General features: G+C 38.3%; 2 protein-coding genes across 2 annotated transcripts in view; both read left to right on the top strand.

Annotated features, from left to right (window-relative positions):
- The window catches only part of trpn1 (transient receptor potential cation channel, subfamily N, member 1), a 60,727-nt gene extending 47,932 nt beyond the window's left edge, over positions 1 to 12,795 (top strand). Inside the window, exons 24-29 of the mRNA XM_051670943.1 lie at positions 64 to 261; positions 339 to 545; positions 4,030 to 4,487; positions 4,845 to 5,761; positions 8,020 to 8,166; positions 10,415 to 12,795. Coding sequence (XP_051526903.1) covers positions 64 to 261; positions 339 to 545; positions 4,030 to 4,487; positions 4,845 to 5,761; positions 8,020 to 8,166; positions 10,415 to 10,569 — 2,082 coding nt within the window. The 3' untranslated portion in view covers positions 10,570 to 12,795. The remainder of the gene's footprint in view (positions 1 to 63; positions 262 to 338; positions 546 to 4,029; positions 4,488 to 4,844; positions 5,762 to 8,019; positions 8,167 to 10,414) is intronic.
- Positions 12,796 to 17,570: 4,775 nt separating this feature from the next.
- On the top strand, positions 17,571 to 23,538 carry LOC127425243 (G-protein coupled receptor 20). Its single transcript, XM_051670990.1, has 2 exons — positions 17,571 to 17,812; positions 21,134 to 23,538. Exon 2 carries the CDS (start codon positions 21,144 to 21,146, stop codon positions 22,224 to 22,226), a length of 1,083 nt encoding a protein of 360 aa, XP_051526950.1. The 5' UTR covers positions 17,571 to 17,812; positions 21,134 to 21,143; the 3' UTR covers positions 22,227 to 23,538.
- Positions 23,539 to 24,331: the final 793 nt, after the last annotated feature.

Here is a 24,331-nt window from a genome sequence, read left to right as displayed (position 1 = left end):
ACTAACACGGTTTGAACCCCGGCGGTTTAGCATAGTTCTGACCGACCCTGTCATATGTTACAGGGTTCCACCCCTCTCCACCTTGCGGCTCAGAGCGGACACACAGCTGTGGTTGGTCTGCTGCTCAGCAGGTCTGGATCTCTGCTGCACCTGACGGACAGACGCGGCTGTACCTGTCTTCACTTGGCCGCCGCACACGGACATGTGTCCATGCTGAGGGTTCTGCTGGGACAGGGAGCTGAAATTAACCATACAGACAAGGTTAGGAAAAACCTGAACGATACTGGTACTTTAAATGTAAATAAAAATAACACATTATATCATGTTCTTGTGTTCAGAGTGGCTGGACTCCACTGCACTATGCTGCTAAAGCGGGTTGTCTTGAGGTCGTGTCATTCCTGGTGGAGAGCGGCGCGTCACCGTGTGTGGAGTGTCATGCTGGACAGACCCCAATGCAGTACGCTGCTCAGGAGAACCACGAGTCCACCGTCATATTCCTGCTCAGAAGAGAGAAGAACACGCTACGTCTACTGGAAGACAAGAAGGTTAGTCTCATCATCATGTCTTCCATCTGTCTGTCATTCTGTGTCTCTCACTTATATCGAAACACAAGGGTGAAACTAAGAGGAGTCAGTACTTTATGGCTGGGGTTCTGTAGATCATTTTAATTATAATAAAGTGCCCAAAGAAGAGTGAGTACAGCGGATCTTCTAAATATGATTGTTTGCTTATGTGGGTATTTTCTCTTTGTGCCACTAGAGGACAGTATTTTTGTCATGTGATGGTGTTCTCTCTGTTGCATGTGTTCAGTCTGATGCTATTCTGTTATGTCTTTTTCTGATGGTGTTTTGGTTCAAATGTATGTTAAACTTTTTTGTTTGTGTTTCATCTGATGTGTTTGGGTGCAGTTTGTGTTTGATCTGATGTTTTATCTTTAGTTTTGTCTGTAGTTTTTGTACTTGGAATTAAAGATGTGTTTTGTCTGTAGTTTGTTCAGTCCTATAAGGTTTTATATTTAGTTTATTTTCTTAATATAAAAGATGTTTTGTATGTAGTTTGTTTTCGATCTTATGTTTGATCTTTAGTCTGTAGTCAATATGGCAATGTTTCGTCTGCAGTATGTTCAGTCATACAGTGCTTTTTCTGTAGTTTGTATTCTTACTATTAACCTAAAGTTATTTTGTCTGTAGATTGTTAAATCTGATGGTGTTTTATCTTTAGTTTATAGTCAGTATGATGATGTTTTGTCTGTAGTTTGTGTTCTTAGTATTAAAGATGTTTTGTCCTCAGTTTGTGTGCAATCTAAATGTGTTTTGTCTGTAGTTTGTTCAATCTGGTAATTTTTTATTTATAGTTTGTTGTCAATATGATGATGTTTTTCTCTGCAGCTTGTTTTAATCTAACTATGTTTTGTTTGCAGTTTGTTTTTTAATCTGAGGGTGTTTTTTCTGTGGTTTGCTTAAATCTTATGTTTTGTCTGTAGTTTGTTTGAATCTGATGGTGTTTTGTTTTCAGTTTGTGTTTGATCTGATGTTTGATCTGTAGTTTGTGTTTAATCTGATGTTTTTTCGTCTGTATTGTTTGTTTTCAGTCTGATTATGTTTTAGCTGTAATTTGCATTTTAACCTGTTGGTGTTTTGTCTGAAGTTTGTTTTGATCTGATGGTGTTTTGTCTTCAGTTTGTGTTCAGTCTGATGGTGTTTTGTCTGCAGTTTTTTAATCTGATGTTGTTTTGTCTGCAGATTTTTTGTCTGATTTTTTGTGTTTTGTCTCCTCGGCTCTACACTCCTCCCGGCATTGCCTCAGGCCGGGGAGCCCCCGGCATGACGTACACCCCCCCCCCCTTCCTCACCGGGGGGGGGGCGTGCCTTGTCATCCCCGCCTTCCTCGACCTGGGAGGAGACAGGAGGGGGAAAACAACAAAACAAAATGGCAAGGGAAAGGCCAACACGGAGCGACAGAGAGAGAGAGAGAGGAGAGAGAGAAAAAGAAACTCACCGGTTCTCTGATGCGCCATCGCTTGGTCCTCGATCACTACTCCACCCTCTCTGGCGGACGGCAGCCGCTCCTCCCTGGGCGGACCGGAGTCAGACCACCGACCCCCAGCGGACAGAACGCCCCTCCGCTTTCCCGGCGTCCCGTGGGGACACTCCTCCGCCCCTGGCAGCGGCCCTACCACTCCAGGCGGTCGGGGAGTCACTTCCCTCCTCCCCCCGTGGACGGCGGTCTTCTCTCGACCCCTCCGCGTTCCCGGGGGACGGCAGGGCACTCCTCCGCCCCCGGCAGTGGCTCCCTCGCTCCAGGCGGTCGGGAAGTCCCGTCCCCACTCGCCTCGCGGAAGGCGGCCGTTCCCCGCGTCCGGGTGGTCGGGCTACTCCGTCCCCCGTCGGATGGCAGCGGCGCTCCCCTGGGTGGACGGCAGTGTCGAGGACTCTGCGACGGGAATCCCTCCTTCTTCCCGGGTTTCGGCACCGGTGTAAGGGGGTTCAGTGGAAAGGAGGAGGCGAGAACCGGCTTGACAACTTAAATAATAATTTAATAAACAACTTAAACAAAAACACACAACTATAAACACACAGTACAGCTGCCTGTCATTCTCTCCCTAACTGTCATCCCCGGCCGCCTTTATCCCTCGCGCGCCCCATCAGGCTGATTGGGGACCGGGCGTGCGTCATTCCAGCCTGGCCCCCGCCCTCCTCGGCTCTACATGCAGTTTGTTCAATCTGATGATGTTTTGTCTGCAGTGTGTGTTTGATCTGATGTTTCTTTTGTAGTTTGTGTTTAATCTGATGATGTTTTAACTGTAATTTGTTTTAATCTGATGGTGTTTTGTCTGCAGTTTGTTTTCAATCAGATAACGTTTTGTTTTATCTGTAGTTTGTTTTAAACTAATGGTGTTTTGGTTGCAGTTTGTTTAATCTGAGAGTGTTTTGTATGAAATTTGTTTCAATCTGATGATGTTTTTTTTTTTTGGTAGTTTTTGTTAATCTAATGGTGTTTTGGCTGCAATTTGTTTAATCTGATAGTGTTTTGTCAGAAGTTTGTGTTTAATCTGATCGTGCTTTGTCTGCATTTAGTTTTTAATCTAATGTTTTATCTTTTGTTTGTTTTCAGTCTGATGATGTTTTGGCTGCAGTTTTTGATCTGATCATGATTTGTCTGCAGTTTGTGTTTAATCTAAAATTGTATCTTTTGTTTGTTTCAATCTGATGATATTTCTGCTGCAGTTAGTGTTTGCATCTGATAGTGTTTTGTCTGCAGTTTGTGTTTGATATAATGTTTCGTCTGTAGTTTGTGTTTAATCTGATGGTGTTTTGTCTGTGTTTTGTTTTAATCCGATGGCATTTTGTCTGCAGTTAGTGTTTTAATCTAATGGAGTTTTTTCTTCAGTTTTTGTTCATTCTGATAATGTTTCTGCTACAGTTAGTGTTTGCATCTAATGGAGTTTTGTCTGCATGATATTTTGTTTTATCTGTAGTTTGTTTTGAACTAATGGTGTTTTGGTTGCAGTTTGTTTAATCTGATAGTGTTTTGTCTGAAATTTGTTTCGATCTGATGATGTTTTGTTTTTTTCTGTAGTTTTTGTTAATCTAATGGTGTTTTGGCTGCAGTTTGTTTAATCTGATGGTGTTTTGTCTGAAGTTTGTGTTTAATCTGATGGTGCTTTGTCTGCAGTTATTCAGTCTGATGGTGTTTTGTCTGCATTTAGTTTTTAATCTAATATTTTATCTTTTGTTTGTTTTCAGTCTGATGATGTTTCTGCTGCAGTTAGTGTTTGCATTTGATAGTGTTTTGTCTGCAGTTTGTGTCTGATATAATGTTTCGTCTGTAGTTTGTGTTTAATCTGATGGTGTTTTGTCTGTAGTTTGTTTTAATCCGATGGCATTTTGTCTGCAGTTAGTGTTTTAATCTGATAGTGTTTTTTCTTAAGTTTTTGTTCATTCTGATGGTGTTTTGTCTGCAGTCAGTGTTGTAATCTGATTATGTTTAGTCTGCAGTTTTTTTTATCTGATCATGTTTTGTCTACAGTTTGTTTTCAATCTGATGGTGTGCGGGCGGATGAATGATAATCTTGCTCTGGAAGAGTTTGTCCTGCACTCTGCTGCTCCACTGGATACAGCTGTCCGTCTTTCACGAGCTCTGACTCTGGCCGCACTTAGAGAGAAGGAGCGTTCAGTCGACCTGCACGCTGCTGCTCGTCACTGTGAGGTCATGGCTTCTGACCTCTTAACTCTAGCTGCCTTGGCAGGGGGTCTCGGTGCAGGTCCAGTCCTCCGGGCTGTGGACCGTCGAGGTGCCAGTGTGCTGGACTGCCTAATCGAGGGGAGACAGAAAGGTGTGGTGTCTCACCCAGCAGTGCAGAAGTACCTGACGGATGTGTGGTACGGAAGCCTGCAATGGGACTCGTGGAAGATTCTTCTGTTGTTCTTCTGCTTGCTTCTCTGTCCTCCTCTGTGGCTCGCCCTCTCACTGCCACTCAGACACAGGTAAAGGTTTGACATTCTCAAATTCTATATTTACATTTACTTTAAAAGGAACTGTACAATTCACTGATTCTTAAAACATAGGACAACATAGGACATAGCAGTAATGTTTCTTTTAAAGATACATATTTAAAGGTCTGTTTTAGTTTAATCTATATTTTGTATCTCTAAAAGTGAGTTTTTGAGATGTATTGATCTAAGGAAACTCTAGTAATCATCTCTAAATTACCACTGATCACTAGTGATTAATAGATTCAATTCTAAATAAAAATTTTAATGGCAGGTAAATAACCATCGGACATACTGTATGTCTTGAGGTTGAGGACAAATTTGTGTCTTTGTTTTCTAAACTCCACACAGCTTCAACACCATCCCCATTGTGAAGTTCATGAGTCATCTGGTGTCGCATGTCCTCCTGTTGGCCCTATTCATCCTGACGATTGTTTACCCACCCATAAGCCCGCTCTCTGAAGGCCGTCTCGTACCCGGCTGGTCTGAATGTCTCTTGCTGATCTGGCTGTGTGGAATGCTGGTATCTGAACTGACCTTCCCAGGTGAACGCACTGGTTTAGCATGGATTCGACTGCTCCTACTAGGGTTTTCCGCTGCTGCGCTGCTCTGCCACATCATGGCTGTCTTCTCCCAGTGGTGGCCACCGGCTCATCTTCACTGTCTGTTTGCCCGGAACGTCCTCCTTGCCGTTGCAATGACGTTGGGATTTATACAACTTCTGGAATTCTTGACATTCCATCACTTGTTCGGCCCATGGGCCATCATCATCCGAGACTTGATAAAAGATCTGTGCCGTTTCGCTGTCATCCTTATGCTATTCCATACGGCTTTCACGTTGAGTCTCACAGCCTTATGCCAACCTCTATATCCACCAGAAAGTCTTCAGGATTCAAACAGTACAGTCAATGCTACAGAAGTCACTGTGCCTGGCCCTTTAAATATGTCTGTGCTGCTGTTCTTTGCATTGTTTGGTTTGACCGAACCGGATAAAATTCCCGATGTGGAACGGTCCCCTCCGGCGACGGCTATTTTGGCTAAAATGGTTTTTGGTGTTTATCTGGTGGTGACGTTTATTGTGTTAATCAACCTGCTCATTGCCATGATGAGTGACACATACCAGCGCATCCAGGCTCAGTCCGACACAGAGTGGAAGTTCGGCCGCGCCATTCTGATTCGAGATATGAGCCGCAAGTCTGGAATTCCATCTCCATTAAATCTTTTCACCAATCTGTTCTACTACATCAAGTTTCTGTGCAAACGTGGAGGTATGATTAACTTTTCATATTTGAGTGTTTCTTCAACTTCGGGTGGTTTAATGTTTCAGGGTTTATCTTTATTCAGATTAATTGTTATTTTTTTTAATGAATGTCACATTAAAACTTCATAGGAAAATATTGTCCTTGCCTTCATCATATGTTGTCAGGGTTTGTGAAGGGAAGCGAGGACCCAAAAGCAGAAAGCCAAAGTTTATTTAACAACAGGCAAAAAACAAAAACAAAACCAACAAAAAAGCTCCCAGAAGGGCAAAAAACTCAGTCCCAGAAAAGGAGGGCGGTCAACTGGCTGGGCTGGAGAAGGAAGCTTCAAGGCCGCATGGATCCAAACCAAATCAGACTGGATCCAGCAGGAAACCAGAATGAAGCCTTGCATACAGGAATCAACAGACATGCGGAACAAGACAACTAAACAGGGATACAACCACAATGACCTGGCACAGGACAGAGAACACAGGGAGATTAAATAGGGAAGCAAACAAGGAGGGTAATGAGGAAAGGCAGGTGTAACAGATAAATTAACAACAAGGCAAACGAGGGGGCAGGGTTTCACTTAAGACAGCACATACACGAGTGCATGTGGCAAATGAAGAGCCAACAAAGCCATGTGCACTCACACAACACTAGTGTCAAGATCCAGCCACAAAACAATAAACACAACCAACCGAAGTGGCAGGATCCTGACACTAGAAACACAAGACAGGCACAAACACAATAACAGGTGACAGGATCCCGACCCAACAAAAACTCAACTAGAGAGTCAGGATCCTGACATTGTATATTTATGCAAAGCCAACTTTGACATTTGGATGGTATCCATTAAGGCTGCTCGATTGATTGAGTTAAGATTGAAATCAAAATATGGTCTTGCTCGATTGCTAAACATTAAAAGCTCAAAAACTAGACAGCATTCAGCACTTCAGTCAACATTGTGTAAGCAAGCGGCGCCCTCTAGCAGTCTGGATGGCATTATCCATTATATCACAATAGAACTTATTTTTCCACAATTTAATTGACATTTTCATGGAATTGCCCAACATATGCATAATTTGAATTTGTGATGATCTATGATATACAGTATAAACATGTAAAGTGGGAGTTCTGTTGTTTCGAACTGAAAAAACAGAAGTGCAAAAATGTTTTAGAAGTACAAAATAATATTTTTTCACATCAATCATCATGCTTTGATATTTAGATATTTTTCTATATTTTTTTTTTATCTTTTATCGTGGCTCTCTTTAAAATTTTGGACTGTCATGTGTTCAACAGATCCAATCCATGTTCAATGGAAATTATTTGTTTTTAGAACAATAAAAAGTTTTTAACCTCTTTGTACATTTTTAAAACAAAATTTCTGAGCAAAACACTGATCTGATGACAAAATAAGTAAGTGGCGAAATATATTTATCGGTATCGGACAATAGTTTTTTGTTGTGGTTAAAATCGGTATTGGCCAAAAATTTTCATAATGGTGCATCCCCACTGATAATCTAAACAAAGAGTAAAACATACATAAATAATAATAATAATAATAATAATAAAAACATAAATAATAATAAACATTAATTAAATAATATTTAATAGTAAAGGATATTATAAAAATAAAATCCAAATAATTTTTTTTTTAGTTTATTTAATATTTTAACTTTTAAATTAAAATGAAAAAGTTAGTGTACTTGTTAACCAAGTGGACAAAAGTGTCAGTGAAGAGCATGCATAAGATGAAATGTGAGTGATGTTTGAAGAAAACGAAGAATAATCAAGGGAAATATCAAATATTTTTATTGAGCGTAATTTTAAATCAAGCTCTAATTTTGCCAGATTATGCTAAAAGTGTGACAGTATTATTTTATTGTGTGTATTTAGGATACATAAAATGTTAGCTATAAAATTAGCCTTAGCAAGATGGAGTCGGTCATTTTATTTAAAAAAAAAAGAAAGTAAAAAATGTCTTTCCATCAGCATCATTTCCAGCACAAAATGACATTTTTAATGGCATAAATGACACAAATATCCTGTGATGTATGTACATACAAGAAAGTGTGAAAATGTTTTAATGAGGCTTTACGTTCTAGAAGTCCACAGTGTTAAAAGTGCCAGAAGTTGAAGAAACACCAGTTTACGGTTGCTCACACATTAATATTTTTATTCTTTATATTACAAAGAAATAGCTGAAACTGATAGCACATCGTTAGTATGTTAGTAAGTACATTAAATGTGTGTCTGTGTTCATTTCTGTGTCCTTAAAGGTAAGATGTGCTCTGGTGATGGTGATGATCTGATGAATGAAGACATAAATGCTGAAGGCCTGTCTGATTCTCGCTCACTTGATCTGCTTGCTCAAACATCCGTCAGTTGGGTCAAAGGAAACAAGAGAGCACAGATACTCCCTGAGGGCAAGTACACACTACAGTCACACCCCACTTCATGCCTCGTGGGGTGTTTAATTTTAACACACAATCTATTTTATACTCCAAAATTGTTTGCTTCTTGCAGCATGAAATATGGAAATATTCCAGTACTCATTAATAAAAATACATGTTTCAAACGAGTCTGAGAGAAAAGTCGATGCCTGCTCCTTTAGAGATCTGCACAGGCATTAATTTGAAATCTGTATCCGAGATCATGTGACCTGACCCGACCTGACTTGTGTTGGCAAATTTTAAGCCAGAAGCCGACCCAACTGAAAAAATGTTCTCCAAGCAAGTCAGTTTGTTACAATAGGCTGTATTTTATTTTAACATGGTAGGCAACATTTGTAACAGCATAGTAACAGTAAACATTCACAGATTTAAGAAGGCACGGTGGCCCCTCAGCACACCAGAGTGAAAGGGAGAAAACACTGGCTTACCTTTTATCAAGTGCTGAAACTTTCCTGCAGAAGAACAATCTGGAAACATGTTTAACAGTGTAACAGTCACATGAAGTTTTCTTTGCAACCTGAACTTCTTCAGAACATCAAATTGACACCTGTGCTTAAAAAAAGCTAGATGCAGCGCAACGAATGAAACAGAACGCAGGTGTGTTGAGATGCATTTTTAAAAATTAAATTTCTTTTTAACTTAACGCAGTGTTGGTGCCTGGGTAGCTCAGCGAGTACTGACGCTGACTATCACCCCTGGAGTCATGAGTTCGAGTCCAGGGCGTGCTGAGTGAATCCAGCCAGGTCTCCTAAGCAAACAAATTGGCCCGGTTGCTAGGGAGGGTAGAGTCACATGGGGTAACCTCCTCGTGGTCGCTATAATGTGGTTCTCGCTCTCGGTGGGGCGAGTGGTGAGTTGTGCATGGATGTCACGGAGAATAGCATGGGCCTCCACACAAACTACGTCTCCGCAGTTACGCGCTCAACAAGCCACGTGATAAGATGCGCGGATTGACGGTCTCAGACGCGGAGGCAACTGAGATTCGTCCTCCGCCACCCGGATTGAGGCGAGTCACTACGCCACCACGAGAACTTAGAGCGCATTGGGAATTGGGCGTTACAAATTGGGGAGAAAAGTGGAGAAAAAACAAAAAAAAAACAACTTGACGCGGTGTCTAAAAGATTTGGCGGCCCTGTGCGAGACACTAAAAAAACAGAAAGACACGATGGCACAACAATCAAAGACGTCCGTCCAGCATGTGTATGTAGAAAAACATAAACTATTATGTTTACGCATGTCTGTTAGTAAGAGCGCATTAAAAAAGTACACACATATATATATATATATATAATAGCCTATATTACAATTAAATACATATATTAAAATGTTTATAATAATAATAATATTTAATTTTTTCATTTATTATAAACCCGATCTGAAGTTCTACTTGAAAAACTGACCCAAATCTGGCCCGAAAGACGGTAGTTTGTAGGGTCCTGTTGGGCTCAGGCTGGGAAGCAGAACACTACTGTTCTTATCAAGTCAAATGCAAATTTTCATTTAATGTTACTTTAATTGGTGATATTTTAGAGCATTTCTATCTTAATACTGTGGAAGGCTTTGTTTGAAAAATGTTAATAAAGCATTATATTGTTACATATTGTTTTTTTTCTTTCCTAAGAAGGAAATAAATGCATTTTGAAAGGAAAAGAAGTATATATAGAGTCAAATTTCAGTACTTTCAAAATCTGCGATTAATCGCGATTAACTATGAAAAATTATGCGATTAATCACGATTAAAAAATTATCGACTGACTGCACTAATAATTCTATAATTTTTTATATAATATTTTTATATACAGTATATTATATATATAAATTATAGATATATATATAATATTATGTTATTATATTATTAATATACAAATATTATACATGTATTGGTTAAATATAACATATAATCATAAACTTATTTACATAATTATATTTAATTTGACATGAATGCTGCGGATGAAATAAAGGACAACAAATTTTAAGATTTTGTGTTAATTTACAGGATGAGAATAGTTTCTGAATAATACATTTATATTAGATGATAAATTTAGAGAATAGTACATTTTCTAATGCTAATGAAGGGGTTCTTACTACAAAGATGGTGAATCACTCTTAAATTCTCTTTTGATGTGTCTTAAGTACTGTTTACTTAATAACCCAAAGGTTGTCAGGTGTTAGCATGTAGTATGTTGTCAAACTGAATGCATTCTGTCGTTTTACTGTGCAGATGGTCAGATTACGCTGTCCAGGACTGGCGGACAGTTGCGCGTGGAGAATGTTGTTGATTGGCCGTTGGTGGTCCAGCAGTTTTTAACTCGGCATCGACAGAGAGACAGATCACCATCTGAGACGAATGACCAACCTCTTCATCATGACAGATGAGTTTGCACTGACTATTAGCATCACTCTCACACCTGAGCCCAGATCCACCTCGACTTCCTGTCTAATGCAGTAGCATTAGCTTTAGCTTGTCTGCAACCTTCGTCTATTTCTCATATTCACTGCTCACTAGTCACTTTAATGAAAGATGTCATTTTAAAGCTCATAATTAGTGTGTGTGTGTGTTGTGATGTCGCCTCAGTCAAATCAGAATTGTGTCAGTCTATTGCACTTTTCCAAGTGGGAAGTTGGAAATACGTTGAGTTCAATGAGTTGAGTTCAGTGGAATGCAGCATTATACAATGAGAAAAAAACGCTAAAGCACTGCCACAAGGGTGTTTTACAGTATACATGTTTTTTTTTTACTACCAGTGCCGCAGAAATATCAGTGTTAATGATATGCATGAATATCTTTATTTTTTCTTTGTCCTTTTTTATCAAATTTTATTTCTACGGAACCTATATATAAATGACACTCATGCAACATATAGTTATATAATAATCTACTGTATATGCACCACATGTTTATTGAAATGATACTTTAATATGTGTTTTCAGGGGTCTGTTCTCTCAACTTTGTTTTGAAATGCTGCGTTCACATTGTGTCGAAATTACTGTAGTAAATCTTCTTATTCTACTCATAGTGCCATAATGTGTGGCTTTGTTGGTAATGACAGCAAAATATTTAATCATGACATTAATTCATCTCTATACACTCTCACAAATGTTTAAAGAACAAAGAACAGACTGATTATTGGCTAAAATAAAATGGTATATCAAACATGTAGCTGCTACCAAATTAAATTATTTGTAATATTTTTTTTTCTGCCCTTTTTCTCCCCAATTTGGAATGCCCAATTCCCAATGCGCTCTAAGTCCTCGTGGTGGCGTAGTGACTCGCCTCAATCCGGGTGGTGGAGGACGAATCTCAGTTGCCTCCGCGTCTGAGACCGTCAATCCTGCGCATCTTATTACGTGGCTTGTTGAGCGCGTTACCGCGGAGACGTAGCGCGTGTGAAGGCTTCACGCTATTCTCCGCGGCATCCACGCACAACTCACCACGTGCCTCACCGAGAGCGAACCACATTATAGCGACCACGAGGAGGTTACCCCATGTGACTCTACCCTCCCTAGCAACCGGGCCAATTTGGTTGCTTAGGAGACCTGGCTGGAGTCACTCAGCATGCCCTGGATTCGAACTCGTGACTCCAGGGGTGATAGTCAGCGTCAATACTCGCTGAGCTACCCAGACCCCCCAAATTACATTTAACTGTTACACCAAAAAATCTGATATCACATTGTATAAGGGGGTAAATCGAAGCTTTAATAAAATTCAGGGTTTCCAACTAGTGATTACGAGCTCCATAAAATGTAACCGTTTCGGTCAGAAAATTGCTGTAATTCTGTCAATAATGTGAATGCAGCAAAAGTCATCCTGTTTTTTTAAAGCTGAAGAATGTAATTTCTGTGACACTACCACCACTGAAAGGAATCGCAAAAATAAACGATGTTTTCAAAACAGCTTTCCGAATATCCCCTCGTTTGCAGATGTTCAAACCATCAAATATTTCCGCCCCCCAACTCATGCCATTGGTTGAATAACGTTGTTGGGGCGGGTCTAATCTGGTCTCTCAAAACAAACATGAATTTTTAAACGCCACAGAAAGACAGTGTTTACAGTTTTCGATAAATTAACCTGTGAATGGCTTACTTATCGTTGTCTCTGCAAGTATTTTAACACACAACAAAATACATACTTCAGCTTTAAATCATATTATTATGATGTCAACAATCTCACAAATGTTCCTAAATTTTTTGTTTCTGCACTTGGACTGTCCTGAAAACAGAAATAAAAACAATTGCATCATGGGGGAATACTAAAATGAAAACCTGCCTTATTGTTATATATTCAAGCGTATGAAGCATATCAACAATGACATCATCATTATTTCCAATAATAACACTGTTTGTCCTTTACTGATGTTATTGTTGAAGAGAAACTGTGGTATTCCGTTCTGATTTTACGACACACCTGATCTTTCATCTGCTTTGTATCCTGAACGACCAAGCTCAACATGTCTGTCCCACCAAGAGATGCAATTACAGTTACAGTTCCACTGCCGGAACCAAACCAGAAATGCCAAATGTAAACCAGATTTGGCTCACTCTATGTTGCTCTCTGGGACATCTTCAGATTAATACAAATTGATGTATATAAGTTAATAAATATGCCAGATTCTTACTAAAATTTCATACATTTGATTGACAATTGACTGTAGGCTCCACTGCAACTTTTTTCTTTTATATCTATGAATGATGAAGTTAGCTAAAAGAATTGAAGTTGGACTGGTTGATTGATTTGTCTCAATGGGAGTAAAGCTTGCAAAACCATTGGTTAACTTCTAGGAAGACTTGAGAAGAACATGTTGATTACATACGCTGACATCCCATTCCTCCGTTGTGAAGTGAGGTTAACCAGGCGTCGTAGAGCTTGGTTGTACAGTCAGATATATGACGATTTACACTCTCGCATTCTCTCTGACACAGGAAGTGCCTCTCGCTAACCTGCTTTATGCCAAATGAGAGGCGAGTGGTTTTCAGTGGAGATGAATGGCTTCTACCCATAAAACTATTCATCCATTTATGAGTTTGAATTCTCTGTCAAGTTTAACTTTGGACAGAGCAATGAGTGGAAGAGTAAACATTTATAATGAGATCGATTTTTCACTTTTATGAACGTTCAGTTTTGGCTCTGTGTTTACACTGAGAGATGCAAAGAGAGAGAGTAACTCACCCTTCCTGCATCAGGAGGAAATTCAATATTTTTATGAAAATGAAAAGATCTGTTTTCCCAAAATATCCTGAAATTAACCGCATTGTGTAACCGTAAGTTACTCTTTCATGTGATGGATTAGTTTGCATTTATTAGACATATAGACCAAACACAAGACATTAACATATCCTGTTTTGCTCATATTACATAAATAAAAGCACTTAATTTTGAGTTACTCTGCTACAGCGCTCTCTTTTCATCTGGCTGTTTAAAACAAGTGTAAGCACAAGAATTCAGAAACACTTAACACTGTAGATTAATACTATTCATACTTATGCATGAAAAACAGTAATAAGATGGCTTCCCCAACTTGACCTGAATTGCCTGTATTCTTTCTATTATTATATACTATATACATATCTAAAAAAAAAAAAAAATCAAATGTCCATATCTTCAATGAATTGAGTCAGCCGTTATGTGGACTAGAACTGAAGAAACTTTTTCAGTGGTGATGGTGAACGAAATTGCACCCACAGTAACAAAACACAATAAGTTGCTGGAATTTTGGCCCATTCCTCCAGACAGAACTGGTGTAACTGAGTCAGGTTTGTAGGCCTCCTTGCTCGCACATGCTTTTTCAGTCTGCCCACAAATTTTCTATCGGATTGAGGTCAGGGCATTGTGATGGCCTCTCCAATTCCTTGACTTTGTTGTCCTTAAGTCATTTTGCCACAACTTTGGAGGTATGCTTGGCGTCATTGTCCATTTGCAAGACCCATTTGCGACTGAGCTTTAACTTCCTGGCTGATGTCTTGAGATGTTGCTTCAATATATCCACAAAATTTTCCTTCATCATGATGCCATCTGTTTTGTGAAGTGCACCAGTCCCTCCTGCAGCAAAGCACCCCCACAACATGATGCTGCCACCCCCATGCTTCTCAATTTGGATGGTGTTCTTCGGCTTGCAAGCCTCACTCTTTTTCCTCCAAACATTACGATGGTCATTATGGACAAACAGTTCAATTTTTGTTTCATCAGACCAGAGGACATTTCTCCAAAAAGTAAGATCTTTGTCCCCATGTGCACTTGAAAACTGTAGTCTGGATTTTTTTATGGTGGCTTTGGAGCAGTGGCTTCTTCCTTGCTGAGCAGCCTTTCAGGTTATGTCGATATAGAATTGGTTTTACTGTGGATATAGATACTTGTCTACCTGTTTCCTCCAGCATCTTCACAAGGTTTTTAGTTGTTGTTCTGGGATTGATTTGTACTTTTCACACCAAACTACGTCCCATGGTGTTTATACTTGGGTACTATTGTTTTTACAGATGAACGTGGTACCTTCAGGGGTTTGGAAATTGTTCCCAAGGATGAACCAGACTTGTGGAGGTCCACAATTTTTTTTCTGAGGTCTTGGCTGATTTCTTTTGATTTTCCCATGATGTCAAGCAAAGAGGCACTGAGTTTGAAGGTAGGCCTTAAAATACATCCACAGGTACACGTCCAATTCAGTACACCTCCTATCAGAAGCTAATTGGCTAATTGTCTAAAGGCTTGACATCATTTTCTGGAATTTTACAAGCTGCTTAAAGGCACAGTTAACTTTTATGTAAAGTTTATGTAAACGTCTGACCCACTGGAATTGTGATATAGTCAATTAAAAGTGAAACAATCTGTCTGTAAACAATTGTTGGAAGAATTACTCATGTCATGCACAAACTTGCCAAACTATAGTCAATATATCAGAGGTAGCCAGGATGAGTTCATCAGGTGACATCTCCTCTTCACACCATCGAAGGAACCCACGCAGGACCTGCCGCACCATCACTAAAGTTCTTGCAGAACTTGACCCACCTGATTCAGGCGTGTGAGAAGTGAGAGAAACTCTGAGCCTCAAAATCCTACCAATTCATGTGGATGGAGAAGAACTAAGAAGAAAAGGGAGAAACCTCAAGCAGTCAGACAGACTCACCTATTTGTTTACAAGAATCTACAAATCAAGAAACGGGAATAAACGGTAATGTTTCTTTAAAGTCACATGAACCTGTGTCAGTGGTGCCTTAAAAAGATACTATCCCCAAAGCAAAGACTTCAAAAAGACCTCATAAGGGCAGAAAGAAGGTAGACACTCAACCCTGTGAGAAAGGAGTGGATAACACCAAAGTTTGTTCTGAAAGAGTGGACAAATCTGCACACAGTGCAAGCCCAGTATCACACAAAACAAAAAGGAGCACCAAAAGGACACACTTTCAGCACTCTAAAAAAACTCAGTGCCTCTTTGCTTGACATCATGGAAAAATCAAAAGAAATCAGCCAAGACCTCAGAAAAAAAAACTGTGGACCTCCACAAGTTTGGTTTATGCTCGGGAGCAATTTCCAAATGCCTGAAGGTACCACGTTCATCTGTACAAACAATAGTACGCAAGTATAAACACCATGGGACCACGCAGCCATCATACCGCTCAGGAAGGAGACGCATTCTGTCTCCTAGAGATGAACGTAGTTTGGTGTGAAAAGTGCAAATCAATCCCAGAACAACAGCAAAGGACCTTGTGAAGATGCTGGAGGAAATAGATAGGCAAGTATCTATATCCACAGTAAAATGAGTCCTATATCGACATAACCTGAAAGGCTGCTCAGCAAGGAAGAAGCCACTGCTCCAAAACTGCCATAAAAAAGACAGACTACAGTTTGCAAGTGCACAAGGCAACAAAGATCTTACTTTTTGGAGAAATGTCCTCTGGTCTGATGAAACAAAAATGTAACTGTCTGGCCATAATGACCATCGTTATGTTTGGAGGAAAAAGGGTGAGGCTTGCAAGCCGAAGAACACCATCCCAACTGTGAAGCATGGGGGTGGCAGCATCATGTTGTGGGGGTGCTTTGCTGCAGGAGGGACTGGTGCACTTCACAAAATAGATGGCATCATGATGAAGGAAAATTATGTGGATATATTGAAGCAACATCTCAAGACATCAGCCATGAAGTTCAAGCTCGGTCGCAAATGGGTCTTCCAAATGGACAATGACCACACGCATACCTCCAAAGTTGTGGCAAAATGGCGTAAGGACAACAAAGTCAAGGTACTGGAGTGGCCATCACAATGCCCTGACATCAATCCGATAGTGAATTTGTGGGCAGAACTGAAAAAGCGTGTGTGAGCAAGGAGGCCTACAAACCTGACTCAGTTACACCAGTTCTGTCTGGAGGAATGGGCCAAAATTCCAGAAACTTATTGTGAGAAGATTGTGAAAGGCTACCCAAAATGTTTGACCCAAGTTAAACAATTTAAAGGGAATTCTACCAAATACTAACAAAGTGTATGGAAACTTCTGCCCCACTGGGAATGTGATGAAAGAAAGAAATGCTGCAATAAATCATACTCTCTATTATTATTCTGACATTTCACATTCTTAAAATAAAATGGTGATCCTAACTGACCTAAGACGGGGAATGTTTTCTATGATTAAATGTCAGGAATTGTAAAAAACTGAGTTTAAATATATTTGGCGAAGGTATATGTAAACTTCTGACTTCAACTGTCTATCTGTCTATCTATCTATCTATCTATCTATTATTTGCATTACAGTATTAAGAATATGGGAAAATGCATTTAATTGTCATGAAAAGAATGTCATAACGCATAAAATTTTTCCTGAAAATAGGCTTCATTTTCTGTATGCAAAATGTATTATTTATAGATTGAATGGATATAGATATAGAATAGATATAGATTTATAGATATAAATTTAAGCAGAATATAATATTCTCTTCTGATATTGTGGTGAAATATGACCGAACATGTTCTTGACAGGTTTCTTGATATTCAACCAGTGAGAGCCTGCTTTAACATAAATCAAAGGATATTAGCACAGTCGTCTGCATATTAATATCATGAAAATCATGTTAAAATCATGACCACAGTAGGTTTGAAGATATATAATTCCTGTAATCTACTCATGCATGAAAACTCAGGGAAATTCAGAACTGACTTTATCTAAATATGGAATATGTATGTGACGTTATGCAATGGCAGTTTTCCCAAAGGCCTGTTTACTGCATGAGGTTTATACAGCTCTTGTCCCAGATGATTAATAGCAATGCAAAGTGACTTTTGAGGGCTTCTGCCAAGAGTTACAGGGATTGTTGAGAAGATGAGAGAGAAAGAGAGGGAGGGTGAAAGAAAGAGAGAATAACGGGCCTAAAATACACTCTTGAACAAGACTCACTTTACGTAAGAGCAACTTGTGGAATGAGAGCATTTACTTACTATTGACAGGCAAGTGAACAAATGAGCAAATGAGAGATTAGATTTTATTACAAAAATGGACAGTTTTTCTGAGATATCATGTATTTTTTCCTGCCTAAATGGAGACATTGTTGAGATTTCAATGCGGTTTCATTTGATTTAAGTACTGTAGAAAGTCAAACTGTTATCCACCAGGACCTGAGAGAGAACAGCATCTAACCCAACAGGTGAGAACGCCTTTTTTTTTTTTTTTTTCATGCTTATGAAAATACACTGCAAAATAATCATTGTTTTTGTCTTGATTTTCAGATTTGTAAACATCCTTAAAAAAGATAAATGTACTTGTGCATACTTGTGCATAAGATATTATTATACTGGACTAGTTTTCAGAGAGTATATCTTGAATTAAGCTTGTTTTTACCATAAATCTACAAATTGTATTGCGTTCTTTTGCTTAATAAAAACTCCCAAACAATTGGCAATGTTTATATATATATATATATATATATATATATATATATATATATATATATATATATATATATATACTTTCTGAGATTTCAGAAAAAGTCTTGTTTTAAGGATGTTTAGATATTACAAGAAAAAGACAAAATTACTAATTAAGAATTTTTATTATTATTATTATTTATTTATTTTTAAGTTGGCTTTGGCATAACCCCAAAACGTTAAATGTTAATTTTGTATTTTCCATGGAAAAGTACACTGGAACCCCTGTTGATTGAACCATTGGGGAGATTATAGAACAGAACAAGCCCACATGATGTTACTCAAGACAGAATATCCAAATAATTAAACTCCTAATATGGAATGTTCATGTCTAACAAGTACAAAGATCAAAGAGTTAAACGATTAATGTTAGATCCGAAATGAAAAATATATTTTATTTTTCTACATATTTAATTAAAACTAAAACTTTTAAAGATTCAGAAAGAGTGCCATCTTTAAGCAGAGAGAAAAAGACTTCTGCTTGGCTAGCGAGAGCATGAACTCTCACAAAATAAAATGCCAAAGAACTTTCCATTTTTAGAAAGCTATGCAAAGAGTGCCCACTGCTAATAAGGATTTTTAATCAGATTTTAAAGGAATAGTGCATCCAAAAATTTATTTTGTCATCATTTAATCACCCTCATGTAGTTCCAACCCTATATTACATTCTTTCTACCGTGTAACACAGTGAAAAGAGTTTCACGCTGCTTATTTCTGTATAATGAAAACATATAGTGACCAGGGTCCAAAATATACTATAAATGTAGTCCATGTGGCTCGTGCACTATATTTCAAGTCTTCTGACGATAGCTTTGTGTGAGGAGCAGACCTCATGAAAATCTTTCTATCTGCTGTAGCTCTCAAAACTCATTTGCACTTCCACATATTCAAACTTGCCATGTTACGGACAAGCAAGGACCAATGACGTTTGGCATCTTTACACACTATATTTGTGGGTGTACACAAATGAGATTTTAGATCTTCAGTGAAGGGCTGAATATTTTTGGAGCTTAAAAGCATCCATCCACATTTACTTTCATTGTATGGAAAATAGCAACGTAACACTCTGAAACATCTTTTTGTGCCCAACAGAACAACACAAGTCATACGGATTTGGAATGACATTAAGATGAGTAAATAGCAGGGTTGGATTGGCCATTGGGCCGCTTTGAATCCAATTCACAATAAAAATAAATCAATAAAAATAATTTTATATAATAACCCTTTAAGCTCTGAAGGTGTTTTTAAAGATTTCCTGTTTCAGTGGCACACAAAATATTATTGGCTTATAGCTTGTCAAAAAAAACAAGGAGGGTCAAGTGTTTGGTATCACTGTAAAGAAAACCTTTCATTTTTTAAATGATAAAGATTATGATAAATCACAAAAGAATTGAGCCAAAAATTTACTTAGTTTATTATTTTTCTTATTTGACATTATACATCTCTGGGTGTAAATAAGATGTCTCTAAAAAACTGCATTTGTTTTGTTCCCAATCATGTCACCTGTAACTGAGTAAGATTTTGTGTTGATTCAACAAAGCAATCAAAAGTTATAGCATTAAATATATATTTTATCATAGTGTCCAGAAACGTCTCCATGTGCCCAAAAGCCTCTCCAAACAAATAAAACATAATTATTGTACATAAGAACTAATTATACATGCATACACAGCAATGACTAAAGGTATGCATAGCATGCAGACATGATTTTAGTAATGAGATTTCACAGAATGAGTTTCATTCTGTGCCATTTGAGTCATCATTTATTCTAAGTCATGTACTTGGCGCCATCTCCTGGTGGCCATATGTAACAGTCACCAATCACATGTCTTTCTGCCCAAATATGGATGATTTTTGCACTGATCTGAACCCAATCCAGTTGGTTTAGTGTTCCACATAATTTCCGATGATGTCATCTGATCCAGGAAAGCTAAAGTGTTTTCAGCCAGATTCTGTGTGCACAATGTGCTTTGTGTCATTTATCTAATGATCTATGCATCCGATAACCTTGTGTGTGGGCTTTATTTGAAAGATAATCACCTTCTCTAAATAATGGTAAATTATATTGTTTGTTCCGTTTATTTTTCGTGAAGTTATAAGCGAAAACGTGACATATAAGCAACACCTGTTCACATGAAACAGAAATGTCAAAGACATATACTTAGCTATTACTCGCTATATTTTCGTCTGTGAGTAAAACAAATAGACTGGTTGTATTCTACTCTTTGAGAGCTTTCCAACAACATATAGTATGACACATGGCTATTTGATGAGTTTGATGTTTTTACTACTTACAATAATATGTACAGTGCAAATTTTTCATAAATAATCAAAATGGACCACTTCTGATTTGTCTACAGATTTCAAAGCACTTGTTCAGCTTTGGTCATAATGCCTACATGCATTGGAAAGAGGACCTTCTAAGCTTTTAAATGTTACTTATTTTGTGTTGGTCAAGAGTGTAAGACTATTATTAATATTTAAAAAAAACATTCCCTCACATCGGAGATTAAAGAGTATAATTAAATGTATAAATCGCCTTTAAAATGATACATTACGGAATTTTTCTCATACCCAGCTTTGTCATCACTTAAGACATTGTTGGATCGAAGAAAGAAAAAGGGGCCGTTCACACTGAATGCATCCTTGCAGCAAAAATGAAGCTAGATGCAATGCCACGAATAGAGCAGAACACAAAAATGCATTTTTATCAGTTGAAGTTCTTTTTAACTAGACACAGCGTCTAAAAAAGGTGGCGTTCCTGCGTCTAGCGCATGTTTACATATGAAAACAATTGAAAACTGTGTGGACGAACACAAAAATGCTTGCCGCTAGATTTGGTGAAATGGACAATGTTAGTAGGCTTGCCTACCAGTTCCTAACTCTGCAAGTTACCTCATTTTTATTTTTGGTTGAACTAACTCTTTAATAATTGTGTTTGTCAATGTTTTCAAATAGTTTGATTACTGTATAATAGTATAATATCAAATGTATTATCTATCTAATTTAATACTTGTCTATTTTTAATCTTGTATTTTCAGTGTACGAGCCATGGGGACCTTCGCTGGAGGGTATTTTAACGTCACCTCCGAATCCCCTGTCAATGCCACGTACCACCTCTTGGGGCTGCCCAACTTAAAGAAACTGGCCCGTTTAGACGAAGCTCTCTACCAGGAATTCTACGTTCTCTGGATTGCACTAATAGTAGTAAACACGCTCATGTTTGTTGTTGGCGTCCTTTTAAACAGCATAGCCCTCTACGTATTTTGCCAGCAGAGTCGCTCTCGGACGACTCCCGGCATATATACCATAAACCTAGCAGTGGCCGATCTGCTGGTGGCGCTGTCGCTCCCTGCTCGCATCGCTCTCTACCACAGCGGCGGTAAATGCATCGCCTGTTTCTACATCCACACCTTCAGCTACTTCGTAAACATGTACTGCAGCATCTTGTTCCTCACCAGCATCTGCGTCGACCGCTACATGGCAGTTGTGCGATCCGCAGGAACCGTTGGACGCTGGCGAAGCCCCGCAGTCGCTAAAATCATAAGCATTTGCGTGTGGTTGTTCGCCGTGGTAGTCACCTACTCTTTGCAAACATCTGCGATTGAGTTCCATGGCGCATCTTGTTGTCACTTAGCTGTTCTTTTCACCCTAACCGTGCTGGAATTCATATTGCCGCTTCTAGTCATCATAACGTTTACCGTACGCATAGCATGCGCGCTGGCGGACAGCAGGCTCATGCCGCAGAGTTGGGGTCACCGCACACGTGCAGTAAGGCTGCTCATAGCCGTTCTAGTGGTGTTCACTGTTTGTTTTACGCCATATCATGTGCGCGAGGCTGTGGTGTATTTCCAGCTAGGAGGCAGCAGAGTGCAGCACGTAGTGGCATACCACGTTACGATCACTCTTAGCAGTTTAAACAGCTGCCTCGATCCCGTGGTTTATTGCTTCGTACCAGATAGTTTCCGCTCTACTCTTCGCAAAGAACAGAGAAAGAGGTTGGCAAATCATCCAGTGCCAATTGCGAAGGGTAACAGGACCAAAGGTTCCGGAACGCCAACGGCCATTGCGTACAGTGTGGCTACACTCACGCTATCACCATATTTACTGCCACCCAGAGACGACTCTGCCTGAAACGAGAGACTCGGAGAGTAATGAAACTCTAACGGGCACTTTAGCAAGAGATATTAGAAATTTTGACAACCACAGAAAGTGCCACAAAATGCTTTTTGTCTTCATTTTGAACAGTATTGTCTTTTTGTGAAATGTCTTCCTAGAAAAGTGTGCTCGTTCTACCTTCAAATAATTGTCCCTTTGATATTTTGTTAATGCCATGCCTTTCAGACATTTTTAAGTGTGACTTAAGTGTCCAAATATTTTTGGGGGCCATACATAATGGTGAACTCTTATACCTTACATGGAGTTCTAATTCAAGATGTTTATTTTGTTCTTCGCTTGATTTAATGGAGCTGTTAGCTCATGTGTTTATGTGTAAAGACCACACTGAGAATTCTTAACAGAGTGCCATGCAAATACAAAGTGGTTGGAACGTACATTTACAGATACATTTAATGATGAAACTAAAGGTAAAGTTTGTTTATGATTTGTTTAAATTACTTTTGCATTAACAGTGGGTACTGTGCATGTCTGTCCAGAACAGAACTTCTGCAAAAATCCATTTATTCTCCTGTAGAAAACCAGACAAAATTGTATTCATGTCCCAAGGAGTTCAGGTGATATCCTGGCCTCAACATCAGTGCAGGTTCCATAACAAAGTATTATTGTGGTCTATCACAAGAGGGCATAATTTCTTTCAAAATGGTTTGTGTATGAAGTTGCAGCCATAGCTTTTATAAATAATATTGAAAATAACTAAATGTCAAATTATATATATATATATATATATATATATATATATATATATATATATACTGTGCAAAAGTTTTAGGCACTTGTGAAAAATTTTGTATAGTGAAAATATTTTCAAAAGTAATGCCATAAATAGTTTTGATTGATCAGTTAACATTGTACAAAGTGCAGTAAATATAAAAAAAAAGGTAAATTAATATTTTGTTTGACCACCCTTGTCATCACAACAGCACCAATTATCTTAGGTACACCTGGACACAGTTTTTCAAGGTTCTTGGCAGATAGGATGTTCCAAGCTTCTTGGATAATTCGCCACAGATCTTCTATATGTTTCGGCTGTCTCAATTCCTTCGGTCTCTTCATGTAATCCCAGACTAACTCGATGTTCAGTGGGGGGCTCTGTGAGGGCCATGACATCTGTTGCAGGGCTTCCTGTTCCTCTATTCTCTTCTATTCTATTCGCAAAAGAAATGTTTGGGAGTCTAAAATGTATATTTTCTATTAACACACTAAAGCAGAAGATAAAAATAACCATGTAAAGACAAATGTTTTTGTGAAAAATCTTATGTGCCTAAGACTTTTGCACAGTACTGTATGTATATGTATATATATATATATATATATATATATATATATATATATATATATATATATATATATATATATATATATTATTTATATATTACATTATACATGTATATGTGTATATAAAGTATATACATACACACACACACACACACACACACACACACACACACACACACACATATATATATATATATATATATATACAGAGTACTGTGCAAAAGTTTTAGGCACTTGTGAAAAATTTTGCATAGTGAAGATATCTTCAAAAATAATGACATAAATAGTTTTCATTTATCACTTAATGTCATACAAAGTCCAGTAAACATAAAAAAGCTAAATCAATATTCGGTGTGACCACCTTTGCCTTAAAAACAGCCCCAATTCTTCTAGGTACACCTGGACACAGTTTTTCTTTGTTGTTGGTAGATAGGATTTTCCAAGCATCTTGGATAATTCGCCAAAGTTCTTCAGTCTATTTCATCTTTCTCAATTGCTTCTGTCTCTTCGTGTAATCTCAGACTAACTCAATGTTCAGTGGGGGGCTCTGTGGGGGCAATGCCATCTGTTGCAGGGATCCCTGTTCTTCTATTATAATCTTTTCTATTTGCAAAAGTACTGTTTGGGTGTCTAACATTTATATTTCCTATTGACACACTAAAGCTGAAGATATAAATAACCATCTTAAGACAAATGCTTTTGTGTAACATCTTAATTTTTTTTAAATATTTTTATTTTATTTTATAGAGATTACAGAGTATAGTATAGAAATCCCATTTCCTTCA

Source organism: Myxocyprinus asiaticus, chromosome 34 (assembly GCF_019703515.2).
Source record: "Myxocyprinus asiaticus isolate MX2 ecotype Aquarium Trade chromosome 34, UBuf_Myxa_2, whole genome shotgun sequence".
Lineage (NCBI taxonomy): Eukaryota > Metazoa > Chordata > Actinopteri > Cypriniformes > Catostomidae > Myxocyprinus > Myxocyprinus asiaticus.
The sequence above is the reverse complement of the archived record's forward strand: the minus strand, read 5'-3'. Positions and strand labels throughout refer to the sequence as shown.

Bases quoted from the DNA above. Each gene is read 5' to 3' on its own strand.
- LOC127425243 (XM_051670990.1), top strand. From the start codon at position 21,144: ATGGGGACCTTCGCTGGAGGGTATTTTAACGTCACCTCCGAATCCCCT.